Here is a 25513-nt window from a genome sequence, read left to right on the forward strand (position 1 = left end):
GAGCTTGAACCACCGACCTTGCAGTTCAAACAACTTTGTAGTCTGACGCATTAGCCCATAGTGCCACACCAGGAATATATATATATAAAGTGTGGTGGCTCCATAGGATAAGCATAGGACTGTGAACCATCACAAAATTCGCAGTTCAAGCCCACCAGCTACTCCCCAGGAGAAAGATAAGACTTTCTGTTCCCACAAAGATTTATAGCCTCGGAAACCCTAATTTACAGCCTTGGAAATGTTATATGGAAACCCTGTACAGGGGTGCTATGAATCAGAAATGACTTGAAAACACTTAACAACTGCATATATATATGGTGGTGGTAGTGGTTATGTGCCTTATAGTGGGTTCCAACCCATAGCGAGCCTGTACAGGGTTTCTGATGCTGTAAATCTTTACAGGAGCAGAAAGCCTCATCTTTCTCCAGTGGAACCACTGGTAGTTTCGAACTGCTGACTCTGAGGTTAGCAGCCCCATTCATAACTACTACGTTACCAGAGCTCCACAAATACATGGAGAGAGAGAGAGAGAATGAGAGAGAGAGAGAGATGTTAACATGCTGGACTGGAAGATCGGTTTGAACTGCAAGGTTGGCAGTTCAAGCTCAATAGCTGCTCCTTGGAAACCCTATACAGAGTTGTTATGGATTGGAACTGACTTAACAACATTTAACAAAAGCAACAACAACAACACACACACACACACATATATGAAACCAAGTCATGCCCACTGGCATTCCATTTCTTCCTCAATATTGAACACATGCTGCTTTGCCAATGTCATTACCAAATTTGTCACTTTCCCTCTAGCGTTACTGTCAGATGCCCTATTTTTTTATGTGATTATTTGTTTTGACTTCTGCCAAAATACATCAAAATATCATGACACATGAATTCTGCCCATCTTCAAAGCTGCAACTTTAATCAGTTAAATTTTTTTTTTTTTTTTTTTGAGTCCAACTCTCTCAACCCTGACTTTTGTGTCAAAAAATTTCCCTCAACCTAGAAATCAAGTAGCTTCTGCAATGAGTTTGCTTCTTTTTTCTCTCCCCACCTTGGGCCATTAATTTAACTAACAGTTTAGCTTTGTGTCCTCTTCATCTTTCCTTTATGAAAGAAGCGATGGCATCTAGGGAGTTTAATGATGTAATGATAGTCTTTTCATTTTGAAGATTCAGTATTTATGGGAAAGGTTACAAGCAGTTCAAATTCAATGTGGGTTTTTTAACTTAAGAAGCTTCCAAATGGATGGTACACATAGAATTTTCTGGTAGTACTTCGTTTGATCAAATGGTTGAGCAGCAAAATGTTTAGCAAATACAGTGACTTATTGGCCTGTGGACATTTAGGTTTCTCGGTCACCAATTCTTTGAGGCAGGAGGCTTGTTCTTCGTTTACCACGGCAGAGTAATCATAAAGTGCTTTTTAACTGACTTGTCATACGTGATTAACCCCATTCTTACTCATTTTAATAAACCCCAGTATTCAGTTCATTTACGAAGATCACTACGAACAACCACTGTTGAGTGGGCTTATAAATGCCCTAGTTGGTGCAAATGGTTAAGCACTCAACTGTTAACTGAAAAGTTGGTGGTTCAAACCCACCCTGGGAATTCTCAAAAGAAAGACCTGGTGATCTACTTTGGAATGATCATAGCTTTGGAAAATGCTATGGAGCATAGTTCTACTCTGAAACACATAGGACCACCTTGAGTTCAAATTTACTCAATGACAGCTGGTTTGGGTTTATTTAGGTCCCTGGTTGCAAAGCGGTTTATGACTGGCTGCTAACCTAGAAGTTGTCAGTTGAAACTCACTTAGGGATGCTGCAGAAAAACAAAGAAATCCTCGAAATCTGCTTCTGTAAAGATGACAGCCAAGAAACGCCAATGGAGTAGCACTCTGTAATACACGGGACCACTATGACTTGCAATTGACTAGAAGACAACAGATGTTTGGTTTTGTTTAATTTTTGTTTTATGTGAAGATGCCTCTAATTTTTTTCCTGACCTATTACACCAGGACATAATTAAGGAAGGTAATTATTTTTAAATGAAATCTCTTTATCCACTTGACAAATATTTATGCCTACTGTGCTAGAGGCACAGGTTGATTTTTTTTTTCCTTGACATTTTCTTATTCTCCTAAAAGTAGAAAGAGGGAAGATTCAGTTATATGAATATTCTAGTCAACAGGGCCTAATTAATCAGTTAATTCTAGTTCATGGATAGAGTCTATATCTTTCAATTTATTCTGAAAAAGTTCGGGCACAGAGCAAATACATAGTTGATGCTGGATGACAGAGTTTTACTGTAATTGTATTGCATTGGAATTATGCTGTTCAACAGCATGCTGTATCATTTAAAAGGTTCTTTCAGTGGACATTCATCATGAACAACCAGAGATGTGATTTCATAGGTGAGTCAATGCAAGGATTCAAACAGAGGAAACTCAACACACAAACATTGTCATACCTATTTGTTAAAAGTATACATCATTCATGATGTTTCAAATAAGACATTATGAACTCATCTTCAATTTGCAATTACTATTCCTGAATGAACCAGACATCCTAGGGTTACCCTTTAGAGAAACAGTTATAACAATGATACCAGTACATATTTAGGAAGACAAGTTCTACATTATGTAAGGTTTAGGAGTTGGGGATAGTTCTCAGACTCATGTCACAATGAAAAGTGTTATGATGTGACAGTCACCTGACCCTCATGGAAGGGGAAGATGGGCATTAGAATGGAATTTGGTGCCTAGGTATGGGATTTAGTCCTCCTACTCTTGGGACATGGAACAGCCCTTTTGGCTCCAGGGATGCGTTTGTTTCTGAAAACTCATATATCTCTATGCTCAGTAAGCCTCTCTACAAAGGACTCTGGGCTGTGGTTTTACTTGCGGAATAATCTACATAAGAAAACTCATTACCTGCTTTTTTCTCAGCCTTAAGAGGTATCTTTTTGCTGAAAGGATGCTTAACAAGAAGAAATTTCATTCTCTCTTCATTTTAGATGTTGGCACCTGTGGCTTTGTTAGGGCTCACTCACATAGACTAGTGAGTGGAGTTTTCTCACAGGATCCTGTAACCTCCAGGTATTTAATTCTGTTTAATGAAGATATGAACTTCACTGCTGGCCTTATAGAAGTACTTGGGTGGCACCAATGGTGAAGTGCTCAAGTACGAACTGAAAGACTGGCAGCTCCAGTATATCCAGAGATGCTTCAAAAGACAAGTTGACAATCTTCTTCTGAAATGTCACAACCTTGAAAGCCCAGTGGAGCAGTTCTACTCTGTGCACGTGGGGTCACCATGAGTTGTAACTGAATCAATAGTCACTCACAACAACAACTGGTCATATTTTAATTGAGGCATTGCTATTCTGTCTAGGAACCATAGAAGAACACCTTTTTAAAATGAACATTGACTTGTTGCTTTTTTTTAATGGCCATTAAATGGGTCCCAACTAATGGCAACCCCATATACAGTAGTGGTTACGAATCGGGCTGCGAACCTTAAGGTCAGCGGTTTGAAACTACCAGCCGCTCCACGGGAGAAAGATGAGGCTTTCTACTCCCGTAAAGATTTACACCCTCGGAAACCCTGCACAGGGTCGCTATGGGTCGGACCCGACTCGATGGCACTTAACAACAACAACAACATGCTATCTTCATAATCATTGGGATGTTTGAGTTCATTGTTGGGGCTTTTGTGGCAATCTATCTCCTTGAAGGTTTCCCTTGATTCATTGGTCCTTGATTTTACCAAATAGGATGTCCTTTTCTAGTGGTTGGTCTTTCCTAATGACATGCCCAAAGTCAGCAAGACAAAGTCATGCCAACCTCACTTTTCAAGAGTTCTGATGTATTTCTCCTCATAGTCTATGGTATTCTTCACTATCACCACAATTCCAGACAGTTCTACTTGCCTTCCTTTTTTATTGTCCAGCTTTTGCATGCATGAACATTGAGATTTTGCCTTATACGACTGCACACATTACTTTGCAGAAATTGGAATAAAAAGGAGATCTCTTGACACAAAACAGTGCATATTTTTTGTTCTGGCCGATTTGCAGGCTAATTCAAAATTCCCCAGTGATAACTCCAATGGATCTCCTACAGGCCAAATCTTTTCTTAATGTGCTATCTAACACCTTTATCATCATTATAATGGCACAACTGTTAGAAGAGGTATTTATGTTACAGTACAGAATGTAATTAAGTCATTCAACCAATATTCACCTCAATTTGGAGAACTGCACACATGGACATACAAGATAGTGCTTAGATTACCATCTTCCAGCTGCCAAACTACCACAAACTGAATGGCTTAAAACAATAGAAATTTATTCTTTCAGAGTTCTGGAAGCCAGAGTCCAAAATCAGTATCACTCTCCTAAAACATGTCAACAGGCTATATTCTCTTCAGAGATTCGAGGGGAAAATCCATTCCTTGGTTCTTCCAGCTTGCGGTGACTGCCAGAATGTCTTGGCTTGTGGCCACACCATTCTAATCTCTGCCTCTGTGGTCACATTTTCTTCTTCTGTTCTGTCTCTGTCAAATATTCCTCTGCCTCTCTCTTTTTGGGAAATTTATGATTGGATTTAGATAATACCCAATGATCTGAGAAGCTGGCCTCAGGATTGGAGGAAGACTCATTAACAATCTGTGATATGCAGATGTTATAACCTTGTTTGCTGGAAGTGACAAGGACTTAAAATACTAAGTGATGAAGATCAAAGACTACAGCCTTCAGTATGGATTACACATCAATGAAAAGGAAATGAAAATCCTCACAACTGGATAAAAAAAATTACATCATGATAAATGAAGAAAAGAATGAAGTTGTCAGAGACTTCATGCAGCTATCATCAACACTCATGGAACCAGCAGTCCAAAAAAATAAAATAAAACAAAACAACATATTACATTAACCAAATCTGCTACCCAAGATTGAAATCTAAGTAGCCCAAGTCATGGTATTTTCAATAATCTCATATGTATATGAAAGTTAAGCAATAAATAAAGAAGACCATAGAATAATTGACGCATTTGAATTATGGTCTTGGAGAAGAATATTAACAGTATCATGAACTGCCAGAAGAACAAACAAACTTGTATTTGAAAAAGTACAAACAGAATGCTACTTAGAAGCCAGAATGGCGAGACTTCATCTCTTATATTTTGAACATGTTATCAGGAGGGACAAGTCCTGAGAAGGACGTAATGGCCAGAGAAAAAAGGAAGACACCTCAAGGAGATGGATTGACGCAGTGGCAGCAGCAATGGGTTCAAGTGTAACAATTGTGAGGATGATGCAGGACCAAGCAGCGTTTTGTTCTGTTCATAGTAGGTCCCTACGCATCAGTGTTTCATATTGTTCACAGTAGGTTCGTTACGTATCAGTGTTTCATATTGTTCACAGTAGGATCGCTATGTATCAGTGTTTCATATTGTTCACAGTAGGTCCCTATGTATCAGTGTTTCATATTGTTCACAGTAGGTTCGCTATGTATCAGTGTTTCATATTGTTCACAGTAGGTTCGCTATGTATCAGTGTTTCACATTGTTCACAGTAGGTCGCTATGCTTCAGTGTTTCATATTGTTCATAGTAGGTTTGCTATGAGTTGGATCAACAACGACAATCCAGGATGATTTCTCCAAGTCAAGATTTTACAAAGTCTCTTTTTCTTTGTAAGGTTACAATGATAGAAATTAAGACCTAATATATTTGATGGAAGGTATCATGTTCTAGTACCAGGGGGCAATAGAGTCCATCATACTGGAACCTGCTCAATTATTCACTGTGTGCTCTTGCTTGCATCTCAGGGTAAGAGAAGGACCACATTCATGTCTAAAAGGGGGATCTACCTCTGCTCCCCAACCCCTGAGGCTAGACTCCTTTATCTTCTACTTATTTCCCTTGCATCTAGAAGAACAGACTCTTGGAGAATACCATGAAAGCTATCTACAGACCCTGTCTACAGAAACTTGCATACAAGTCAGCAAACAGTTAGGGAGACCATCTTCCAGCACTACTGAATATACTCTATTCAATATATTGTTGACTATACTGTGGACTGACAAAAGAATGGGCAGACCAGTCTTCAAAGAAATACAACCAGAATGTTTCTTAGAAATGATGATGGTGAGACTCTGACTCACTTATTTCGGATGTGTCATCAGGAAAAACTGATCACTATAGAAGGACATAATGTTTGGTAAAGTCAATGAAATAAGGAAAACCCCCAATATGAGATGGACTAGCACAGTGATCAGAACAATGGGTTCAAACATGCTGATGAACATGAAGATGGCACAGGACCGGGTCATCTTTTATTCTGTTATACATAAGAGCTCCAGGGGAAATGATTGCTCTTTTCCTTGATGGTCATAGAGTGATACTTACAAGTCTAATGGGAGTAAGTAGTGAGAAAGGCTTCTCTATGGGAGGACCTTACAGAGATGTCTGTCTCCTTTTTTGTTACTAAAACCCTGGCAATGAGGATAGGGAACATGCATTTCAGAGAGCATTTGAATTTAAAAATCAAACCCAGATGGGTTTCTTCCTCTATATTGTCTTACTGAGAGTGTTCTTGTTGGGAATATGCATTGGAACAAGGACTGTAGAGGTGCATCCCTGAAGGTTAGGAACTCGGCAACTTGGAGGAAAAACTATTTTGGGGAAGGTGATTATTTTAGAGTCAGGACACATTATCCACTGGGTTCCTTTATTTGATTTTAAATGATGCTTACTTCACGTTGAGGACTATAGCTATAATTTGAATTAAATCAGTAGTCACTGGAGAAGGATATCATGTTTAGTAAGGTGGAGGGTTGGAACAAAAGAGGAAGACCCCCCAACAAGATGGATTGGCCAAGTGGCAGCATCGATGGACTCAAGTGTGGCAACAGTAGTGAGGTTGGCCCAGGATCGGGCAGTGTTTCGTTCTGCTGTGCATAAGGTCGCTATGAGTCGGTACCAAGTAGATGGCACCTAACAACAACAACAACAACATAAAAAAAAGTTCCTAGCGACCAAACAGCTACTAATTGGTTTGGGTTTGACTTCAGGAAATCAAAAGCTTAGTTTATCTCTCTTAATACTGTGAAACTGAACTGAGTGGAACATGTAGGAGTCTAGGAAACAAACTCCCTCAAAATGGCCATCAGCTCCAGGAGAGATCCCATGGTATTGAGAGGGAAGCGTTTGCATTATGAGCTGACAGGATTATCAGTATTTAGCAATGAAACGCATAGGTAGCTTCTTTGGCAACATATGTGGGATAATAATAACTATCTTTGATTTTGTTTTGGTTTTTGAGGGGGTGGGATGGGGCAATTACTATGCTAAATATTGGTTTTTGTTGTTGTTGTTAAATGCCATCGAGTCAGTTCCAATTCATGTTGTTGTTGTTAAGTGCCGTTGAGTCGGTTCCGACCCATAGCGACCCTGTAATAGGGTTTCCGAGGGTGTAAATCTTTACCAGAGTAGAAAGCCTCATCTTTCTCCCGCGGAGCGGCTGGTAGTTTCGAACCGCTGACCTTAAGGTTCGCAGCCCGATTCGTAACCACTACGCATAGTAACCCTAGATACAGTTTCCAAGGAGCAGTTGGTAGGTTTGAACAGCTGACTTTGTGGTTTGAAACTCAGTGCCACACTAAGAGTCTTATGCTAAATGTTTAGCTTTTATGTATACCAATCTATCCATTAGTTTATACATGTTGTTGTTGTTAAGTGCCATTGAGTCAGTTCTGACCCATAACGAACCTGTATAGGGTAACTGAGGAGCGGCTGGTGAGCTTGAACCTCTGACCTTGCAGTTCAAATGGCTTTGCAGTCTGGCGCATTAACCCACAGCGCCACACCAGGACTCCTATACACACATGTTGTTGTTGTTGTTGTGTGCCGTGGAGTCGGTTCCGACTCATAGCGACCCTGTACAGGGTTTCCGAGGCTGTAAATCTTTACGGGAGCAGAAAGCCTTATCTTTCTCCCATGGAACAGCTGGTAGTTTCGAACTGCTGACCCTGAGGTTAGCAGCCCGATTCATAACCACTATGCTACCAGAGCTCCTTCCTATACACACATACATATAGTTAAATATGCTTATTTATATAAAAATATATATTAGCTTGTATACATATGTCCATTAGCTTTATATACATTATCAAAACCCTGTTGTATGCTCACTTATAGAAACTCAGAGGAAAGGGGGTAAATCATAGGTAATTACCCTCAAGAGGCACTCAGCGAGCAGCTAGGTGGCTGAGTAAGCATTTGGATCCTCCACCCTACATCTGTCTGCTAAGACTACACCACGGTGCCCCTCCCTATAAAGACTCTCAAGGTAGGTAAAAAGTGTTTGCTAATTGTGCAGTCACCTTTAGGCATGTGGCGCTGAGCTGCAGAGCAATGCTCTAGAGCTAATATTTAAACATCAAGTCCCCCTCCCCTCCGCCCCATCCCTTAACACCAATGAACCTGAAATTTAATATCTTATGAGAAAGATTAAAATCAAAGCAGAAAAGTACACAAGAAATGTCGGCAGATTTTTTTTTTTTTTTTTAAACCGCTGAATATATCACCTCTCTGCTCTTTCATGAAACCATGCAGAGATATGACTCTGTCATGAGGTGTCATTAATGACCTTCACCTGATTGGAATCAGCTCCAGCAAGACTTAAACTCCCCTCCCCTCTTAGAAACTCTCCAAGCAAAGATGCTAAGTTCAGGGAGACAGAAGGATCTGGGATGAACTGTGTGTTGACCTGGCCCACACATCTATCACCAGGACAAAGAGCAGCGCCAGACCAAGAAGGCAAGGCTGAGAGGAGAGTGGCTGGGTCAAGTGGGCAAAGGCTTTATTTCCTCTTGTTGAGACTCTAATATGAAGCAAACAGAGGGGACAACATCAGGTAAAAAATCAAGTTCTTCCTGTTAGGATTTTGCATTCATCTTGGTCTACTAAAAGGTGGGAGGGCTGGCCCCTTCCTCAAGTCCCTGTGGCTGTGCTCTGGGGACTTGGAGCCTTTAACATTCACTGTGTACCACTGTCCCCTGCGTCCGGCACATCTGAGGGCACCTACCTTAGGCTCAGTCTTCCCAAACATGCTCACATGTGCCCTCTGGTCTAGACGTTGCCACCCTGATTTCAGAGTTGGGAACAGCGGTTGTTTAATGGCAGAATTTTTGCCGTGCATGTAGGACACTTCATGCTAAGCCATCACCAGTCTGTCAGTGGAGGTTTGTGTGTTGTATGATGCTGAACAGGTTTCAGGGGAATTTTCAAACTATGACAGACAAGGATGAAAAAAGAAAGGCCCGATGATTTACTGCTGAAAGAGAACCAATGAAAATGTTTGTTGTTGTTGTTATGTGCCGTGGAGTCGGTTCCGATTCGTAGAGATCCTGTATAGGGTTTCCGAGGCTGTAAATCTTTAAAGAAGCAGAAAGCCTCATCTTTCTCCATTGGAACAGCAGGTAGTATCGAACTGCTGACCGTGAGATTAGCAGCCCGATTGGTAACCACAACGCTACCAGAGCTATGGACCACAGTATTCCAATTTGTAAGCAATCATGGGGTAGGACCACATCCGGTTCCATCCAGTTGTGGATGGGATCAACATTAGTTGTTTTCAGAGTTGGCCATCTTTACCCGTTTCCCAATCTTCATCATGGCCATGGCTCTAGGCATCTTCTCCAAAAAAACCCCTCTCTTCCAACCCACACTACACATGCCAACTGTGCTTCTCTCTGCTCTCTAAGGCTCCATCAAAGTTTAAGTTTGAGACTCCCAGATCCCATCCCCACAGCCTAATGTGTGTGATCCCTGTGTCTTCTCTGTTTCCCCACCCCTACCCCCATACTTGCTAGATGAAACCTGTTGTTTGCCAGACGCCCTGGGAGGAGAGAGAAGAGTCTGGCGTTAATGGGAGGAGGGGCAGCCAAGTGAGGTGGGAGGAAGGAGGGCAGGATCCTGGGAAGGCAATGGCAGGCTGTGGGAGGAGGAGCTGGCTCTGGAGCCAGGTGGCAGGGCGTGGGAAGAGGGAGGGAAGGACACTGAGACTGGATGGCAGTTGGTGGGAGGCGGGGAAAGCGAGAGGAAGAAGTGTGAGGCGAGAGTTTAAAAATGCATTTGTTTACTTTTTTACTTCGGGCTGGAGCAAAGGCTGGTGGGCGTGTTTCACATCTCCCGTGGGAGCGGGGCAGGGCTGTTGGGGTGTTTCTGCTCTCGAGAAGGGTCTTGAGTGGGGTGGGGACTCCGGCACAGCCTTGAGGTGTCAGGGGCACCTCCCATGGTTCTGGCAGAGAGGGAGGGAGGCTGGGAGCACAGCCCACTGGTGGGGGCGGGGTGGGGGTGGGGGGCTGACAGAGAAGCAGAGTTTTGGGGGCTCTGGGTCCCAGTGAATGGCGGTGGCAGCCTGGCTCGGCTGATTGCCTCTGAGTTGCCAAGCTGGGCTGGTAGCTGGGTGACTCATGCTTTGAACAGCTGCTTTGTGCGCGGTTACCTACTGGGAAAAGAGCGGAAAATGAGGCAGGATCAAAGTCCCTGCCATCTGAACTAGAAAGAAAGACGCCGGTGCGAAATGCCGGACACATGGCAGGCTTTGTGGGTGACATTGGTGCCCCTGAGAATTGAGCACACAAGGACAGATTGACAATCCAAGGGGACCTGAAATTCGCAAAGTCAACGGCTCAAAAAGATAGTCATGAGAAAAATTCTGATAGAAAAAGTCACTGGGCAAATTCTAAAATCTGTTGTATTGGGAAGAGTAACACCCATTCTGGTTCCAGGGTGAGAGGAATGGCCGGAACCTCTACCTCTTTCTACCTCTTTGATCCACACACTGGCTGCCTCTGCTGTTTTTACAAGTTCCAAGTGTTGTGACATTTCCAACTCTTCTTTTGAACTTGGGAACACTATTTCATTTTTCTAATCCTGAATTGTTTCATTAATAAAGTAGAAAGAGCAGTGTCTTGGTTGTCCCCACTGTCAGGCGGCTGAGGTGGTGGCCGGGAGGGGTTGTACTAAGGTTGACTGGTCTCATCTTAGCAAGAAGAGGGTTGAGGACAGTGGCGTGATCTCATATTGTTGTTGTTGTTAAGTGCCATCGAGTTGATTCCGACCCATAGCGACCCTGTATAGGGTTTCCAAGGAGCAGCTTAAACCACCGACCAAATTGGATGCCACAGAAGATTGGATGACTGCGGTCTGCTTAGCATTGGTCCTGGTTTTATCTAAAAGAGTGATTCTGAACTGGAGGCAACTGGCTTTGCCAATGACAGAAGGTAGTTTTGGTTGTCACAACTGGAAAAGGGAAGAAGATGCTACTGGTATCTAGAGGGTGGAGGCCTGAGATGCTGTTAAACTTCCTTCAATGCATAGGCTAGCTTTTCATATTGGAGAATTGATGTTGCGTGCCTTTGAGTCACTTTTGGACACACAGTGACCCAACGTGACAGAGCAGAACTGCCCTATGGTTTTCTAGGCTGCGTTACAAATCGGGCTGCGAACCACAAGGTCAGCAGTTTGAAACTACCAGATGCTCCATGGGAGAAGGAGGAGGCTTTCTGCTCCCGTAAAGATTTACAGCCTTGGAAACCTTGTTCGGGGTCGCTATGGGTCAGAACTGACTCGACGGCACATAAAAACAATCTTTATGGAAACATATTGACATGTCTTTCTTGAAATGGCTGGGTGGGTTTGAAGTGTCAGCCTTTTTGTTAGTAGCCAAGCACTTAACAGTTGTGCCACCAGGGCTCCTAATAACAACAGTGAACAAAAAACATTCATAGAGATCTTCCTAGTGCCTGAGACAGGGTGTGCAAAACAGAGATGTCAGTTTCTCACAGTCATCAGGGGTTCAGAGTGATCTCAAGATTTTAGGAAGGAAAGCAAATTGGAGAAAAAAACGGGTCTAACTCCTATTCCACTGGAACAAAGATCCACATCCCAGCCACCCTGAGCCTGACATTTACCTACTGATGTAACTGTTTTGCCCTTTTCTGTGTGTTTCTAGCAATTGTTCCGAGTTACCATCAAGTCAGTGATCCCATGCATTACAGAACAAAACACTGCCTGTCCCTGTGCAGCCTCACAATTGTTAGGTTTGTTTGAATATATTGTTGCAGCCACTGTGCCATCAATCCATCTCATGAAAGAGTTCGCTTGTTCTTGCTGACCTTGTACTTTCATAACCGTGATGTTCTTCTCCAGAGATTGGTCCCTCGTGATGACGTGCCCAAAGTAAGTGTGCTGAAGTCCTACCATCCTTGCTTCCAGTACAGATTTTGGCTGTACTTCCTCTAAGATGTTCTTGTTTGTTTCTAGCAGTGTTGTTATTGTTGTTAAGTGCCATCAAGTCGATTCTGACCCACAGTGACCCTGTATAGGGTTTCCAAGGAGCAGCTGGTGAGCTTGAACCACCGACCTTGCAGTTCAAACGACTTTGCAGTCTGACGCATTAGCTCACAGAGCCGTGGCAGTAGAATTCTTTAAACTCCGTGGAAATTCCAGAGTTGGCAAAGGAAGAAAAGAACATTCTGTTTTGAAGTTGGACATCAGGGCAAAGGTCCTCAGTGGAGACCCCAGAAGCAAGAAAGTCCCCACCTTGAGGGAGATGGGAGAGAAGTGGTAGATGACCTGCAGGGCAAGAAGCCCACTCACATGGAGACACATTACCTGCAGAGCATTATAGTCCATGCTGGGCCCTTTACCTTCAAAGCCAGGATCTCAAATTCCAGTTGAACATGACTTAATCACAATCCCTCAATTTGAAAGCTGTTTCCCAGTAAGGACAAGCCTGTGTTTCTTAGTAAAAAAACAAAACAAAACAGCTTTTCAGTGAGAGACGCACAAACAGGGATGAGCCTGTTGGCTTTCCTGCTTTGGATTACAGGAAGCTGCTTGGCCTGACAGTGGAACTGAAATTATATATAGTGCAGGGACCAAATGTGCAATATAATCTCCCGCAGAGATCTGCATCTAGGTGATAAGGAAAAACAGCAGTGCTTTGGCTGCCACTCCGAACCATCTCCTATAAGCACCCAATTTGTTCCTCCGCCTCTCGTCCTGCAGGAAATCTAGGCACAGTCAGCCTTGGAGCTGATTCAGGAAGAATTCTTTGCACAGGGTAAGCCAACCGGCATGGTTAAAGGATGTTAGCTGGTCCCTAGAGTCTTGGGGAGAACAGGAGAACCAAGCTTTCAGCTCCCAGAGCCAGCTCTCAGTGGTGCACAGCAGACCTTTGGTAAGGAAATTGCTGCCTCTGCCATTTCCTAAGATGACAAATCCAAACCCACCCAGCTCACCTCCTATCAGACTCCATGGGAGGGACTCATAGCCAGGCTGCAGCCCTGCTACATAGGAGAATGAGGAACATGCAAAGAGGAGAGGTGGGTCCTTTGTTTTGAATTGTGTCTTCACTAAAACGAATGACTTAGGTGACCTGTATCTGTCAGTGGGACCCTGTTTGAAAACTAAAGTTTTTCTTCTGTTATGTTAATAAATCCTAAACCTTTTGAGTGATGTCTGATCGACAAGGAGCAAAGACACATAGACACAAGGAGAGACACTATGTGAGGAACAATCTACAAGCAAGCTACTGACAATGAAGGAACCCACAGGGTTTAGACCCTGATCTGGACATCCAGCTTACAGAACTCCTGCTCTTTAAAGCCACCCTTTTGTGACTTTGTGATGGCAATGCTAAGCAATGAAGACAGTGGACCTGAATGTCTATGGGAAGGGACAAGCCATGGCATTTTCTCTCTAGTTCTTGGTCTCAGGAGGAATCTCTGCATCTCCTGTGTGGCTCCAACATCCACCAGACAGGTCAACTGGTACTCCAGTGCTCCATCCTCCCTCCATCCCTCCGGCCTGGGTGTTGGCTGTCTCTGGTCACCACTAATAGACAGATGGTCTCCCTGTGCTTCAGTTTGACCTCTCTCTCAGCTCTTGCAACATATGATTCCCTTCCTCTGTCTTCTGGTTAGCACTGACTTACATATGCATTTCCCCTTCCAAGCACAGGACAGAATCATAGTCCTATCCCCTTGGAAGTTAGGTGTGGCCAGGTCTTGCTTTGGCAGATGAAATGAGAGTAGAATTGATAAGTGATATGAGTCGCCGTTGGGTGGAATTTTAAGATTGAATATACCACATCACCTTCCCCACCTGGAAGTGTACATGGAAACTCAGACTGAGGAGGAGGCTCTTGACAGTCGGGTCCTGGTGTGATTCCCAATGTGCACAGCTGACTAGAATTGACAACTCACGTGAAGGGGAATTAGACGTGTGTGTACCTGTGTGTGTATACATGTCTGTGCACGTATGTGCTTGTGCCTGTGTGTATGCTCAGCTACACAGATCTTTTTGGTTACTGCAGCATGACTTAGATTCTCATGCTCATATTCTCTCTCTCACACACATTATGGATTGAATTGCATCACTGAAAAAAAACCTAACCTCTAGTACCTGTGAACATGACCTTGCAGATAAATATGGTCTTTGAAGATATTATCAGTTAGGTTGTTGTTGTTGTCAGGTGCCATCGAGTGGGAACCGACTCATAGCGACCCCATGCACAGCAGAACAAAACAATGTCCGATCCTGGGCCAACCTCACTACCGCTGCCACACTTGAGTCCATCAATGATGCCACCTGGCCAATCCATCTCGTTAGAGGTCTTCCTCTTTTTCTCTGACCCTCCACCTGCCTCAATTAAGTTAGCATGAGGTTATCATACTAGAATAAGTTGGGTCTTAATCCCACCTGAGTGGTGTTCTTGTAACAGAGAAGAGACACAGACACAGAGGGAAGGAGGCCATGTGAAGATAGAGGCAGAGATTGGGGTGATGTTTTCACAAGCCAAAGAATGTTTGGGGCTACCAGAAAGTAGGAGACAAGGAAGGATCCTCCCACAGAGTTTGGAGAGTATGGTTCTGCCAGCATCATGAATTCAGACACCTGGCCTCCAGAACTGTGGGACTAATTAGTTACTAAAACTACCTAGTTTGTGGTCATTTGTTATGGCAGTCCTCAGAAGCTAGTGCGGTTGTTGTTAGGTGCCATTGAGTTGGTGCCAACTCACAGCGACCCCATGTACAACAGAATGAAACACTGCCCAGTCCTGGGCCAACCTCACAAGTGTTGCCACGCTTGAGCCCATTGATACTGTCACTTTGCCAATCCATCTCGATGGGGGTCTACCTTTTTCTTTGATCTTCCACCTTACCAAACATGATCTCCTTCTCCAGCGACTGGTCCCCCCTGACAATATGTCCGAAGTATGGGAGATGAAGCCTGGCCATCCTGGCCTCCAAGGAGTAATATGGCTGTACTTCTTTCAACACAGATCTGTTGGTTCTTTTGGCAGACCTTCAATATTCTCCTCCAACACCATAACTCAAATGCATCAATTATTGTACCGTCTTCTTTATTCACTGTCCAGCTTTCGCATGCATATGAAGTTATTGAAAATACCATGGCTTGGGTCAGGTGTACCTTAGTCCTCAAGCTGACATCTTTGCTCTTCAACACTTTAAAAAGGTGTTGTACAGCAGATTTGCCTAATGCAATACGTTGTTTGATTTCTTGACTGCTGCTTCCATGAGTGTTGATAGTTGATCCAAGAAAAAGGAAGTCCTTGACAACTTCAATCTTTTCTCCATTGATAAGAATGTTGTTTATTGGTCCAGTGGTGAGGATTTTTGTTTTCTTTACATTGAGATGCAATCCATCCCAAAGGCTGTGCTCTTTGATCTTCATCAGTAAGTATTTTAAGTCTTCTTCAATTAGTGGGTTCCAACTCATGGTGGCCTCATGTGCATCAGAGTACAACTGTGCTCCATAGGACTTTAATGGCTACTTGAGGGGGAATATATTCCCAGGCTTTTATTCTGATGAACCTTGGAGAGACTAGAACATCCAACTTTTTGATTAGTGCGTTAACCATTTGCACCAGCCAGGGACTCCAGAACACATACACAGAACACATATATTTATGTTGTGTGCATTTGGAGGTATGTGGGGCACTGGCCTTTATCCAAGGGGCAGCTGGGCAATGGTAACCTGAAAATCCTGATTCTGAAAATGCAACACTTACCTATGTGGGAGTTTTTAGTCTCCTGCTTCCTTTTCCACAAATTCAATGCCAGAGTTATAATGATGTTGTTGTTAAATGCTGTTGAGTCGGTTCCGACTCATGGTGACCCTGAGCATGTTTCAGCAGAACTTCAGACTATGACAGACCAGGAATAAAGGCCTGGTGATGTGCTTTTGAAAATCAGTCAGTGAAAAATCCTATGGATCACAACAGAATATTGCTATAAGATGAGCCCTCTAGGGCTGGTGGGTTTGAACTGCTGACTTTGGTTAAAAATCCAGTGCTGAATAGTTACTCCCAAATGGAAGGGGCAACTGATTAAACACCACTCTGCTCTAATCAAGCTCACTTAATGTACAATGATTGTAATTGGTTCTTCCTCTTCATTTCATTTGACACACTTTTGTTGTTGTTAGTGTCATCTAGTTGGTTTCAACTCATAGCGACTTGTATAAGGTTTTTGAGGAGCAGCTGATGGGTTTGAACTGCTGATCTTTTGGTTAGCAGTCTGGTGCTTATCCTACAGCATCACACCAGAAGTCCATTTGAACTAGACAGTTTTAAATCTGTTCTACATTTGTGCCATTTCTTTCATTATAGAAGCAATTCCTAGGTCCATGAAGATAGCCAAGACCTCTGAATACCTCCCAAAGTAGGTCCCGCAGCTGCAGGACAGTGCAAGGCAACACAGTCCTCTCCCCTCTCCCTGGCTAAGAAAAGACTCAGCTCCTGGAAAATCTCAAATAAACCTTGTTTTATTGGAAAACAGGTCATTAGCTTTCCTCCTGTTATGGATTGAATTGTATTTTCCAAAAAACATGGATTGGAATTCTAACCCCTCTAACTACAGATATAATTATGTTTGGAGATAGGATTTTCTTTGTTATGGTAATGAGTCATGCTAAATAAGGGTGGGTCCTAAACATAACCACTCTGAGTTATACAAAGAGCAGAATACCAAAACCAGACTCTTTGACATTGAGTTGGTTCCAGCTCATCATGACCCTATACAACAGTGCACCATTGTTCTCACAGGGCTTCCAAGCTGCAAAGTTTTATGGAAGCAGACTGCTACAACTTTTCTCCATGGAGCGGATAGAGAGCTCAAGTCACTGACCTTTCAGTTAGCAGCCCAACAATTTAACCGTTGTGCCATGAGGACTCCTGTTTTTTCTGATCATCAAAGACCTATTTATAGGCAGGGTTCAGAGTCTCCATTAGGGCCAGGCTTTTAGTTCCATTTCAGTTAGCGAGTGTAGCGGTGATGTTCTGATCACAGCAGGCAACCTCAGAACAACTTCTTCCAATGTGAGTTTTCTGTTTGGAATAGAACTTCTGTTAGCCTAAGTATGGAAATACCCATTTCAGGGATATAAGCAGGGATTCAAATGTCAGGGAGCAGTAGTGAAAAATTGATAGGCCTTGGAAGGCTGGAAGTCACAGTTAGGGGATGAGCATGAATTGCTGTTTGCTGTAGTTGACTAGATTCTGAGTCATGATGACCCCACATACAACTGAATAAAACATTGTCTGGTTCTGGGCCATCTTCATGATCATTGAAATGCTGGAGTTCACTGTTGTGGCTATTATGTAGTGCCTTCCATCCTAGAGGGCTCATCTTATAGCAATATTCTGTTGTGATCCAGAGGATTTTCACTGATTTTCAAAAGCAGATCACCAGGTCTTTCTTCCTGGTCTGTCATAGTCTGGAAGTTCTGCTGAAACCAGTCCACCATGGATGATCTGTCAAGTACTTGAAATATCAGCGGCATAGCTTCCAGCATCAGGCAAGCCATCATAGTGTGACAAACTGATAGGTTAATAGAAGGGACTTGAGTAGTCTGTTCATTTTTAGATTCTACACAGCTTCTCTGTGTCAATGCCTCTCCTGCCTCCTTTCTCATTTCATATGTTTGTGTTCTCTCATCTCCTTGTGATTCTCTCTCTCTCTTCCTTAATAGCTCCTTCTCTGGGTCTTTTTATTTTTTATTTTTACATACACATTTAAGACCTCCAATGAGATGGGCTGACACAATAGCAGCAACAATGGGCTCAAACATAACAATTGTGAGGGTGCTACAAGGCTAAGCAGTGTTTCTTTCTGTTGTGCACAGGGTTACAATGAGTTGGAACCAACTCAGTGGCAATTAACATCCACAGCTTTTGCTGTAGAAATTTAATCTGTCTTTCCATTTCTTCTTCCTCATTCTTTCCTTCTTTTTTCCTCCCTCCCTCTCTCTCTCTTTTAATTCTGTCCCAATTTCAAGAATGTGACATAAAATATTTAAAGCAATGTTGTTGGTAAATGCTGTCAAGTCGGTTCCAACTCACAGCAATCATGTATAAGGTTCCCGAAGAGGGGCTGGTGAGTTTGAACTACCAACCTTATGGTTCAAACCAACCTCTGGTTGAATACTTAGCCTACAGTGCCACATAGTTATTAAATAATAAAGTTGCTCTGAATTAAACATTAAGAAGTAATTTAACAATTCTGTACAAATTCATGGGAAAATTCCATTATCTTTACTTCCATTTTTCCAGGAACTTTTTGGAAGCTCCTTCGTATCCCTTGCCTGCTCCTAAACAAGACAAAAACAAAAGCATAAAGAAAGGACTGAAGTTTATTTGGGGGGATGTGATGGATTAATGGCATTCGTCCCTTCTTTAGAAAGAAATTTTCCTCATCCCTGCTCTAGAAAAGGAAGAAACCACTGGTTCCATGGCAATTTGATGAGATCGCTATGCAGTTCCAATTAAACAGAGATGTTCTAGTGACCAGATGGTTTCTGCTTGGCAGTTTAACAAGCAAAGTGTTACTGGCTCTGGAAACCTACTCAGAGCACTGTGTCCTGGATATCTGGGGATCTGTTTATGTCTCTTTTCTCCTTGGCTATGGAGCTGATGTTCCCACCAACTTCCTTGTGTAGTAATTATATGTTAATGCTTTCCTTAGACTACCAGTAGACTCTCCTTACATACTTATGTATTTATTTTCTTGAATTGTATATTTTCCATTACTTATTTTTAAGATAATGGGAGTCCTTGGGTGGCACAAATGGTCAAGCCTTCCTTCCATTATTAATGAAAAAACCATTGGTATGAACTCATCCAGAGGCACTTCAAAAGAAAGACCTAATGAGCTACATCTGAAAGATCACAGTCTTGAATTTTCTGTGGAGCAGCTCTATTCTATAACATACGGGCTCACCATGAGTTGGAATCTACTTGCTGGTGATTTTTGTTTTTAAATGTAAAATAAATATGTAGCTGTATATTATATTATTCGTTAATTTCATCCCATTAATTACTTTATTGAATGTTGATTGAGCATTGACATGGAGTCCTGGTGTGTGGTGCACTGGGCTGCTAACCGCAAAGTCAGAAGTTCAAACCCACCAACGCTTCCTCAGAAATCCTATACAGGGTCACTATAAGTCAGAACTGACTCAGCAGCACTCAACAACAACACATGATTAGCATTTCATAAACGAGGAGCTAGGTACACTTTATATACGTTATGATGCTCTAAGTCTTTATCAAAGGAGCCCTGGTGATGGTGTGAATTAGGCATTGTTATACTAACCACAAAGTCAGCAGTTCAAACCCACAGTCATAGAAAGATGAGGCTGTCTGCTCCCATAATGATTTATAGTCTCAGAAACTCTATATAGGGTCACTGTGAATCAGAATCGACTTGATAGCAATGGATTTGGCTATCTTTATAAAGAAGCCTGGTGGCACAGTGGTTAAGTGCTTGACTTTTAACCAAAAGCCCAGGAGGAAGAAGAGCAGAGCAGTCTACTTGTGTAAAGATTTACAGCTTTGGAAACCCGATGAGGCAGTTCTACTCTGTCCTATCGGGTTCCCATGAATCAGAATCGACTTGAAACAATGCGTTTATATCTTTGTAAAGATTAGTGAACTGCTGTGTTGGGAATGATTCCAAGATCTGTTTTCAAATTTTAAATTTCTTTGTGCTTTGAACATATCTATTTAACTGTTTTATCTATAAAGATAAAGCAAATTAAAAGAATGGCTGCACTCATCTACTTAAGGATTTGGAATTCCATTTTTATTTAATTCTCTCAAGCCAATGGATTTATAGATCAAAGCCATTAGAATTATTGCACAGATGAGATACTCTGTTGGCAGAAACACAGTCTCTAAGTTACAGGGAGGAAAAGCAGGGACTCTTAATTATGCTAAAGTCTGGAGACTCACACTTTGATTGCATTCGTATTGTGGGATGATATTTTACTAATGGTAAATGTGAAACAAAACCAACAAAGTAGCCCCAGGTGACTCAAATGAGTGAGTTAATTACATTTATAATCTAATATTGTTGTTATTGTTGTTGTTAAGTGCCATCGAGTCAGTTCTGACCCATAATGATCCTGTATAGGGTTTCTGAGGAGCAGCTGGTAAGCTTGAACCAATGACCTTATGACTCAAACAAACCGTGCAGTCCAGCATGTTAACCTGTAGTTACATAGTTACAGTAGTGCCACACCAGCACTCCAAAAAATTTCTTCTGACTCATAGTGACCCTGTTTAGAGTTTCTGAGGATTGACTGGTGGGTTTGAACTGTCAGCCTTGTGGTTCACAATTGAGTGTTTATCCTACAGAGCCACTGTTTGCGAGACTTTGGTTGGTTTGTTGGTTATGTGCTGTGGAGTTGGTTCCGACTTATTTCGAGTTCCGACTGTATAGTGTTTCTGAGGCTGTAAATCTTTTCAGGAGCAGAAAGTCCCATCTTTCTCCTATGGAACAGCTGGTAGTTTCAAAATGTTGACCTTGAGGTTAGCAGCCCAACTCATAACCACTATACTACCAGAGCTCCTTGTTTGCAAGACTAGAGGTAGGCAAAAAGGATAGAGCAGAGATGGGAATGAGACTAGAAGAGGTAGTTTAAATACTGAAGAGGGTTTATTCTTTAGTCCCTTTGGGCTATTGGTTACATGGTGAAATTACCATGCATTAAAGAGTTCTATGAAATTAAACAAGGGTTTTGGATCAAGACTTCAAAAAATGCAATGTAAAGAACTTTTTAACATTACTTTTCCCTGAAGAAAGGCTCTTGGGGGGTAAATATTTATTGACTATTCATACTATAGGGGAACACTTGTATTTTAATAGCCTATGCTTCGAGGAATCACAGAAGGGCATAACTAAATGTGAACGACACTAATACTTTTTTATTTTGCAGGTGAATTTTAAAAGGTGTTCAATACCATAACAAGAATGAAGTGTTTACAAGCCTCCCTTGTAACCTAATATATGAACTCTATCAATAAGAGCAATATATAGTTGCAAAGAAAAATCTGCATTGTCTGTTTATTTCGTATCTACATGGTCCTTAATATTTAAAGTTCAACACAGGAAATTGCATTTCCTATTTGCAAAAGGATTTATTATAATGAATTTTCCCTTCCTTTCTACCATCCCCAAAATGCTTTATGTGTTCTGTTTACTTTAGGAGCTTAAAGTATTAGAACACTGATCTATTTGAAAGCCAAATCATTACAAGCTACTTACACCACAAGCATTGTTATTTAATAGCTCTGGCTGATGCTTCAGAACTATATCTGAATGTTTTAATAGTGATTCCCATTTTTCTACTCTCTTTAGTTCATTCAGTCTATGGCATATCTGCACAGAAAACCTTGGGTAATTCTTACGAAAAGTCAGGTTGAGATAATTGTGGGTCCTGATCCCTACTTCATTGCTTCATATAGAATTCATTTAGATTCTTCAAATCTACACTTTGTGAAACAATTTCAGCACAGAATTTTCACCCACACAGGTAAATTGTGAATGTATCCACTCATTTATTATCATGGTTAGTTTCCAATAGGGCTTCAAACTGGTTCATTCTGATTCCACCCCCTACTGAGAATTTGCATTTCCACCTCAGATGGAACAAGTCCGAAGCCCTGGCATCCAAAGATTAGGCCAGTAAGTGAAAATCAGCATTATGGGAAAATTGGAGATGACTACATCAGATCACAAAACAGAGGATAACTATATTGTTGCACAACTGTCAGATTATATCATTACATAACTGCTAAATTGCATCATTGTATAATTGACACATTGCATCATTACATAACTGCCAAACTGTATCACTACATAATTGCCAAACGGTATCATTACATAACTGTCAAGCTGCATCACTAATAACTGCCAAATTGTATCATTATGTAACTGTTAAATTGCATCATTACATAACTGCCAAACCACTAAGAATCATGACCTAGCCAAGTTGACACATTATCATACTCAGCATGACTCTTCCCTCACACTTCAGTGTTTGTTACTCCCAGAAGTATATTGCTAATGAGCAAAATAGTCTGATGGTAGATTTTTACTGTTGTCATAAATGTAGAATGTCAGATAATAAAATTGTCAATAAATGAAGAACAGGTGTCATGAACATTGATATGATGCAATGCATACTAAATAGGCCTGAATAATTGCAAGAGGGAAAGAGAAGTTCAAATAATTTAATCATAAATAAGAGAACTGATTTTCGCATGATTTTTCTGTTTTTTCCATTCAAAACCAACATTAAAGAATAAATTTCAAGTTACTCACTCATGGATTCTGTCAACTTGGCCATTGTTGTAGTTTTTTCTTTGTGCTTTTCCTGGAGGGAAGAAAAAAAGACAAGTATGCATTAAAAATGGCCTTAGATGTGAAATGGTAAAATGGTTGCTTATAGCTCTCTCTTTTCTGGGTCAGAAATTGTATGTTCAATGATTAAATGAATTTAAAAAAATCTCGCATTGCAGCTATGCAAGGGAGTTTCAAAAAGTGTGTGGAAAATGAAACTAAAAGATAATGGAATTTTTCCAAGAATTTTTGAAGTCCCCTGTATTATCAGGAAGTCACTGAAAGGAGACTTTGAGGACATTAAAATAGCATCCCATGGCTGATGGAAATAAATGTCTGTCACACTGATCTCAAATATATATATTTGGAGATGCACTACTAGTTTTCAAGCCCTCTTTGATCCTGGATTTTTGACATCCATAAGCAAATCTTTTGCTCTCACTTTTCTCCTGTTGAAGTTCTTTTGCTATTTTTGGAGCTGGTATTTTTGTAGTAATTTGGTTTCTTTTTCCTAAAAGCTAAATTGATTTCATACATCTTTCTTTGTCTTACTTGTTTTGGGTTCCTGGTGTCTTTTGAGAGTCATTACTTTTGATGAGTTTTTAACCTTATCTATTTTGGGCTAAAAACATTTGTTTCAATCCTACATATAGGTTATAACCCACTGAGTTTGAGAGCAAAGAGGATACATACAGAAATTGAATCTGTCTGAATTAAAAAATTTAGTTTATGGTTATTAAGAATAATGGTCATCGCTACTGAAAAATTCTCTTTAATCTCTTTGGGTTGCTTAAATTTTCTCCCTAACATGTGTAGTAACTGAAATATTGACCACTGTTATTTTACTTTTTCAGAGCTTTATTTTTCTGATTATTGGACTGATACTTTCTAAAACCTTAGAAAATTTTGAAAATTCATAAATAAAATAATTCCCACATAATGACATCCCCGAAAACCCCTGTTACATTTTGGTGAGCAATATACTACACGTATTTCTATACCTGTGAACACTGTTGTTGTTGTTAAATGTCGTTGAGTCCATTCTGACTCCTAGTGACCCTGTATAGGGTTTCTGAGGAGCAGCTGGTAGGTTTGAACTACTAACCTGAGGTTCACAATCCAGTGCTTATCCTACAGTGTCACACCAGGAGTGAACATATAAAGATATGGAAATAATCCACCTTTTATAAATACCAATACCTATACTTATTGTGGGAGTCCTGGTGTGGCATTGTAGGATCAACACTGGACCCCAAGGTCAATATGAGTCATAAAGTCGGAGGTTTAAACACACCAGCCACTCCTCAGAAACCTTATACAGGGTCACTATGAGTTGGAACTGACTTGGTGTCATTTAACAACAATAACATACTAATTGTTACTTAGATAAAAGGAGAAAGAAGTGAGCGCACATCAGAGGGACCTACTACCACCAAGAAAGAAGAGCCAGGAGTGAAGTGCATTCTTTTGACCTGGGGTCCATGTACTGTGAAGCTGCTAGATCCAGGGAAAGATTGATATGAAGACATATGGAGATATCCAAGAAATGCTGGACCTACAGCTACTAATAGGAGACAAGGACCTTTCCCCAGAGCGGACACTCTGAATATGAATTTCTAGCCACCTAAACCGTGTGAGGGAGCATAGAGCTCTGAAGGATAGCACTGGATTGCGAACCACAAGGTTGGCAGCTCAAACCCACCAGTCACTCCATGGGAGAAAGGTGAGGCTTCCTGCTGCACAATGATTTACCACCTTGGAAACACTATATGGATACTATGAGTTGGAATCAACTTGATAGCACTAAACAAGAGCAACAACAAGCTATGAGAGAATAAATTTCTGTTTTTTAAAGACATCCACTCGTAGTATTTCTGTTACAGGCACTCTAGATACTAAGACTATGGCATCAGAATTTGAGGAAGAGTCTAAACAACCTGCGATATGCAGATGACAACTTTGCTTGCTGAAAGTGAAGAGGACTTGAAATACTTACTGATGTAAGTCAAAGACTTTTGCCTGCAGTATGAGTTGCAACTCATTGTAAAGAAAATGAAAATCCTCACAACTGTATAAAAAATAACATCATGATAAATGGAGAAGAGGCTGAAGTTGTCAAAGACTTTAATTTGTGTAGTTCCATGTTCATGGAAGCAGCAATCAATAAATCAAATGACATAATTCATTAAACAAATCTACTGCAGAAGACCTCTTTAAAAGTGTTCAAGAGCAAAGATGTCAGTTTGAGGACTAAGGTGCATCTAACCCAAGCCATAGAATTTTCAATTGCTTTGTGTGCATGTGAAAGTTGGACAACAAATAAGAAGGACCATAGAAAAATCAATGCATATGGATTATGGTGTAGGAGAAGAATATTGAAAGTACCATGGACTGCAAGAGCAACAAACAAATCTGTCTTAGAAGTACAGCCAGAATACTCTTTAGAAGCCTGGATGATGATAATTCATCTCTTGTACTTTGGACACATTATCAGAAGGGACCAATAACTAGAGAAGGACATCATGCTTGGAAAAGTAAAGGGTCAGCCAAAGAGAAGACCCTCAACAAGATGGATTGACATAGTGGGGGTAACAATGAACTCACATATAACAGTTGTGAGGATGGTGCAGGACTGGGCAGGGTTTTGTTCTGATGTACTGAGGGTTGTTATGAATTGAAACCCATTTGATGGCACCTAAGAACAGCAACAATGATAGCTAAGACAATGATCTTGAAGCATTTGAAGAGTTGTTGTTGCTAGGTGCCATCGAGTCAGTAGCGTC

General features: G+C 41.4%; 1 protein-coding gene across 1 annotated transcript in view; it reads right to left on the bottom strand.

The window, feature by feature from the left end:
• Nucleotides 1–25513, bottom strand: part of KCNJ6 (potassium inwardly-rectifying channel, subfamily J, member 6) — a 489304-nt gene that overhangs the window by 336833 nt on the left and 126958 nt on the right. Inside the window, exon 2 of the mRNA XM_006862573.1 lies at nucleotides 22713–22764. Coding sequence (XP_006862635.1) covers nucleotides 22713–22737 — 25 coding nt within the window. The 5' untranslated portion in view covers nucleotides 22738–22764. The remainder of the gene's footprint in view (nucleotides 1–22712; nucleotides 22765–25513) is intronic.

Source organism: Chrysochloris asiatica, unplaced genomic scaffold (genome assembly GCF_000296735.1).
Source record: "Chrysochloris asiatica unplaced genomic scaffold, ChrAsi1.0 scaffold00049, whole genome shotgun sequence".
In the NCBI taxonomy this organism is placed as follows: domain Eukaryota; kingdom Metazoa; phylum Chordata; class Mammalia; order Afrosoricida; family Chrysochloridae; genus Chrysochloris; species Chrysochloris asiatica.